At 39.7% G+C, this 6,000-nt stretch overlaps 1 protein-coding gene across 1 annotated transcript; it reads right to left on the bottom strand.

The window, feature by feature from the left end:
* Positions 1-3,716: 3,716 nt before the first annotated feature.
* LOC104609934 (putative GPI-anchored protein At4g28100) lies at positions 3,717-5,657 on the bottom strand. Its single transcript, XM_010276370.3, has 2 exons — positions 4,730-5,657; positions 3,717-4,191 (listed from the first exon to the last, which is right to left on the bottom strand). Exons 1-2 carry the CDS (start codon positions 5,375-5,377, stop codon positions 3,847-3,849), a joined length of 993 nt encoding a protein of 330 aa, XP_010274672.1. The 5' UTR covers positions 5,378-5,657; the 3' UTR covers positions 3,717-3,846.
* Between the last annotated feature and the right edge of the window lie 343 nt (positions 5,658-6,000).

A 6,000-nucleotide genomic window follows, 5' to 3' on the forward strand; every position in this document is an offset into this window, starting at 1 on the left:
ATGTTATCACTGGCTTGGAACTAGAGGTGGATTCAAGCATAGCTGAGTTGAATATCTAGCTATTTGAGCTTGGCTTGCCAATAAACTATGAGGCTCAAGCTAAAGATTTGAGCTTGAATTTGGCTCGAGTAAAAGCTTTTAAGTTCGAGCTTGACTATGAGTCAAACATTTTATAAAAATAAAAATTGTATATATAATTATTTTTTATTTGTCTGAAAATATAAAAAATTATAAAAATATTTATTATTGTTATATATATATAATAAAAATATTATATATGTATTATTTTTTTATATGTATAATCTGTATGTATGTATGTATGCATGTATGTAAAAGCTCGATTAGGCTCACAAGCCTCATGAGCAGAGTTTTATTGGACTTGAGCTTGGTTTAGACCGAATCGAATTGAGCTTTTAATGAGCCCAACTCGAATAACTCGTGAAAAGCTCTGCTTGTAGCCACCCCTACTTAAAACGTTATCATTGAATATTGATCCCATAGTTTGGTCAACAATACAACTAAAGCATTCAGATAATCCAAATTATTCCTAAATGGGCTAATAAAGAAATCACCCCCAATGTCCATGCTTCATCATTCCGCTAGTGGTGAATCATTGAATGTTGAAAAGGGGTGTTTTTAATTTGGAATCTTTCCCACATTCTACTTCGAATGCCTATTTCAGCACTTAACAAACACTACCCTATAATTTTTTTTTAATTTTTTATTTTTACAAAATGCCAGATCGTTTTCTGTTTGGGGTTTATAACAGGAGATTATGCTAATTCCTGTTTAGTTATTAGACTACATTAGCCATTGTTTTTCTTGGTTTATCCATAATTCCCTATTGCACACTTGTTAAGGTCAGTCTAGATTATCAGGTCCTTAATTTGGCTGGCAATGATATTTAATTATCAATTTTGCTTATCTTCATATCAAGTTGTTCTATCCCTAGGAATGGTTAAATGTAATACCAAATTCTCTTTAATCTAATTCATAAGTGATTCTCAGTAAATACAAAATTGATTTTGTGATTAAACATAGAGGTACTAAGAATAAGAATGAGAAACCATGGTTTGCCTACCTAGAGACCCTTTCACAAAGTTGAACTTGTATTAGTTAGGTTAATCATCTCGGTGATGTTTGGTATCATTATTGTTTTCCAGAAAAATGGTGCCACATAGCCACCAACTCAGCATGGTAAGCTATTTATATAAAAAATGGGAGAATGACCCTTCAGCCCAGGGTCAGAATTTATAGGCCCAAAGTATAGTTGGGGTAGGTGCCAGCTTGGAATTGATGCCACGGGCAGGTATAGGTGTATAGAGTGTGGGTTTTTGACCTTTTGAATGTTTATAAATTTGCAGGGGAACTCAGAAATTTGCATTAGGCTTGTCCGTACTTTTCCATAAAAAAAAGCATTAGCTTGGAATTCAATAAAATTTAGTCTATGTAAAACATCCTTCAAAGCGTTACTGATCTGATACTGTTTTCAGGCCCGTATGATTTGCAGTTGAAAAAAGTTTGGAATGGATGGGCCATTCCCTTAAATGGGAGAATTCTATCAGGAACGGGAATGGAATTTCGATTATGCACAACTAAACAGTTGGAATCAGAAAATTGAAATTATAATGACTTATTTAGATTCCAATTCTAAACCCCTATTCCCCACGAATCAAATGGGCCCTTCACAGATCTAGGCAAATCATCCCTCCACATGATTACTGATCCATGGCTTGCAACATGTCGATGAATCGAGATGTCAGATTGTCAGTGAGTCAGGTTAAGTGGTGTTAGATTGGATGTTTTAGGTTGATTTTCGGGTTGAGACCGGTTGACACTAGGGCTGTAATCGGATCGGATTCATATTAGATTCAGCAAAATCGGATTCCAATCTGATTATGGAAAGCTTTTATCCAGATCCGGTTGGATTTAAAGACCTCGAATTCGAATTTGAATACTAACAGGCTCAGATCGGATTTGGATTTAATCTGATTTCTCCTTAATTTTTTAAAATAAAAAATAAAAAATAATTATTTTTCAACCTATATATATAATAAATTAATTAATGTAAATATACATACTGAATTTATTATATATATAAATTCATATATAATATAATATATAAAAAATATATATATTTTTTATAATTTTAAATCTAAATATATAAACTATATATATTAAAATCAATAAATATTATAATATAATTGGATCAGATGTTGGATTGGGCCTCAAATTTTCACGTATCATTGAGAGGCCTAATTGACGCCACCTTACCCATTGATATAACACATTGAAAAAATCCGCAACTCCCAAGATTCAATTCCAAAGACCAAAAGAAAATCTTACAAACCAGCTGGTTCATGGTTGGTACCTTGCTAAAATAGCCTCAACTAAGAAACGGGGCAGGGTTGGATTTGATAATCCTCTTCCATTTAATCGGGTTCGTGTTCGAGTAAATTGGATTGATTCCGGGTTCTGAACCCGACTGATTGACAACCCTGTAGGGGAGTAGGGGACCCATTTAAGGAACCTTCCTCATAGGAGTGCAATTGCAGTTAACACAAGAGAGACAAAGAAGGCCCCACGGTCTCATCTATCTTGGCAGTTGGGTAAAAGATCGTGTTTGTGGTCACTGTTTACCATGTGTGTGCCTCCCCCTCAGCCAGGCACGACAAAAACAACACGGTCCAGCCCAACTTGGTTACCTCACAGCTGGCTTCTGGCCCTTCATCTCCTTCAATTCACAAACTGAATATCCCCACATCACCACATGTTGATCCATTATTTTTTTTTGACTAAGCATTCTCATCCCGGCATCCGTCAGATCAAATATTATTGCCACGTGTCACAGTTCCGTCTCCTAGATCAAGAACATCTCATGGATCGGCTAGTTGGGGGTTGGCAGGTATTGTCATGGACCATACCCATCATAAATAGTATGTGATCCAAGTCATCTTTCCCTTAATTCCATTCAACCACAATAATACTTGAGGAAGTCTCATGGACTCATGAGGTTTGCGTCGTTTGGCATTCCATAATCCCCCGTAAAGCTTAGGCACTGTTCGGATGAGCCATGAAGACCACCAACAATACTACAAAAACAGGAAAAAAAACTGTCCACAATACACAGCCTGGGCTGTTAATACTCAATAGGGCGCTCTCTCTGCATGACACTTTTAACCATCAGCGATATGTCTATCATAAGGAGTTTGTTTGAAGTCTAAACTAACGTGTCATGTCATGGAGGGAGAACCCTCTCGACAGCCCAAGTAAGGCCGTCAACCATAGACAACCAAAATTCCCCACCCCATATTAGGGGTGTAATCAAGTTCAGTATTGGGCTGCTTGAGCCCAATCCAGTTCCACTCGAAAATTCAGAACTCCAAACATTATCAAAAGAAGAAAAAAAAAAAAAAGAATTTGCATCGGTGACCCACAGAACGCGCAACCTCACTGGATTTTGTGAAGCGCCAATCTGAACTCAAAGTCTCTTACTTGCATTTGACTCAAATCGATACTTGTGATAAATAAATTAATATTGAAAAATATTATAAATAAATTATATTATGAAACTCAATTATAAATTTATTTATTTATATTTACAAATAAAAATATTTAAAAGTTATTTTATTGTAATCTTGATTTTTTCTAGTCAAATAAAACCCAAAGACTAACGGGTTGTTTCATTCATAATCACGTTTCTACTCTCAACAAACGACAAAGAAGGAGAAAATTTCAAATTACAATTGTGTCCAGATGATTGGTACAGAGAAGAGGAAAGCGACAAAATTACAGATCAAGTGAATGAGTCTCCACCCTAAACTATTAAAATGAAAAAAAAAAAAACTAAAACCGAGAGGTTAAGAAGATACAAACATAATAAGCCAAGGAAAGCGACAAGATGGTGAGCCCGAGGGGATACGGAAGGATGTTGGCTGAAGACGGATCGTCCAGTTCAGATGAATCGACGGCCAAGGGCATCCCATCACTGTTCAGAGTACACGACCGGGGATCAGACCCCTCTGTATTCATCATCAGAACTCGCAGTACCGCGGATACCGTAGAAATGTAGGCTGTCCGATTCTTAGACAGCAGCCACGTCAGACCCATGAGCTCGCAGTCTCTGTTGTGCATTTTGCTCTTTCTGTCTATCACTGGCTTACTGGAATTCCCGGCCTTCTCCTCGTTAAGCTGCAGTCGGGTAGAAAAAACAGAACGTTAGCAGGTGACAACGTATGGCTAGGATCGTCCAGCATGTGAAGCAGATGACATTTGGATGGCCCACAAAGGGTCCAGTCTTTGGTGGGTCCTACTTGAAAGCCCCAGGACCCAACCGTTCAGGCAATCTCTGCTAGCTCCAACTCCAAACAACAAATACAGGACCCCGTTTGGACAGACATGGAATTTGGGCTAGAGGCTTTAGAGCCCATCACGGAAAAGATGGGTCCACTAACAAGCTATATTGGCTGATGCTCCGTACTCGGGGTCCTACACGCAGAGTTACAGTTTTAAAGGGGAAGTGAACAATGAAAACTAACGTGCAGTCATACCGTAGAAAAAAAAAGGTCAAAAAAACTTTCCCAATTATCAGCCAAGGGATGGAAATGGAAGAGAACTGAGAGGAGGAGTCAAGAAGCTGAAATGGCGTAATCTTCTTGTTCTTCTCTGTTCACCAACAGAGTAGCAAACGAACAATGAGAAAGTGTAAAAGAAGGAAATTTGAGCTTACCTGGTAGAGTCTATTCAAGCACTTGGAGCACCCAGAAAGACTAGTGTAGCCATTGACGTTGAAGCAATCCTTTTCAAGCTTCTTTACAGTGTTGCCTGCAACCAGCTTGCCTTCCTTGGACACTGAAAACGCCTCAGGGCAGCTCCATGGCCGGAGCCTTATACCACAGTAGCAATACACCAAATCACAAGTCTCGTTTGGCCGGAACAGCTCAATGCCCTTGCCCTTAAACGCATTTTCCAGGTTGCCCACGCAGGTCTCCGAGTCATCGGGCAGAAGGGGCAGGTCGTACCGCTCGGCGGGCATTCTGGCAGCCCGGCCCAGCGCCGTGGCAGAATAGCCAAAGTAGAGCCAGGCAGCTAGAACCGGGCAGCACCGGCTTCGTTTCAGCCCCGAAGGATGCCCGTTGTTGGCATTCCCGCCACAGGCGGTACGCACGCCGTGGAAAAGCTCGTCGGGGAGGTCCAGTGGGCAGCCGGCGAGGTCGGATTGCTCGGGGAAGGCTGGGATCGTGGATGGAGGAGCCTGGATGGGGAGGAACGGTTGGATCGGAGATGGGTCTAGCTGGGGCAGCGCGAGCAGAGTGGGGAGAAGGAGAATGAAGAAGAAGGCGAGGAAGACGCCGCGGTGGAGAGGGTTTGGGGACATCTCCGCTTAGCTTGTGAAGAAGCGCGAATAGAGAAGAGCGAAAGGGATGATTATGGTTTCTTTTCTACGCCGAACGGGCGCACGCAACCCAAGTAAAGAGAGGGAGCTGTGCTGTTGGGTTGAGGAGAACTGGAAAAGAGAAAGAAGAAAACTGAAAAGGAGTGGTGGGGGTGGGCACCGGAGGGTTCATTATTTCCCGTTAGATATAATGAATTTAGTTGGAGGTTTTAATATAATGAAGGAAATCATTGAAAATGAAACTCCGTTTTATCTGCATTAAATATGAATACAGACTACAAAAGAGTTATAAAATAGGAGAATAAACCGTATGTGTACAAATGATCATGGCCACAAGTGGGCTTTGTTGATTGGCGATCCCAGTTGTTGGATTTTGCCACGTGTCCTTAAAATTGATATAGATGGTGACCTTTGAAAAGTTTTAGAAAGATCTTTCAATAGCTTGGATCATTAAAAGATATGTTGACCTTTTGGTTCTTGTTTTTGTCTTTTAAAGAAAAAAAGATCATTTAATAAATAGTTCGATCTATTAGGCTTTTAAAAGTACATTTAAAAGTTATTTAATATATAGAAAAATTCAAAAACTTCGTTTGGAGTTTCTTGAA

Source organism: Nelumbo nucifera, chromosome 4, assembly GCF_055504915.1.
Source record: "Nelumbo nucifera cultivar China Antique chromosome 4, China Antique-T2T, whole genome shotgun sequence".
Classification (NCBI taxonomy): domain Eukaryota; kingdom Viridiplantae; phylum Streptophyta; class Magnoliopsida; order Proteales; family Nelumbonaceae; genus Nelumbo; species Nelumbo nucifera.

Excerpts from the sequence above, each read along its gene's own strand:
- LOC104609934 (XM_010276370.3), bottom strand. The coding sequence starts at position 5,377 with ATGTCCCCAAACCCTCTCCACCGCGGCGTCTTCCTCGCCTTCTTCTTC. Across the intron at positions 4,192-4,729 it reads GCTTGAATAGACTCTACCAG|CTTAACGAGGAGAAGGCCGG; the intron begins GTAAGCTCAAAT and ends ACCCGACTGCAG.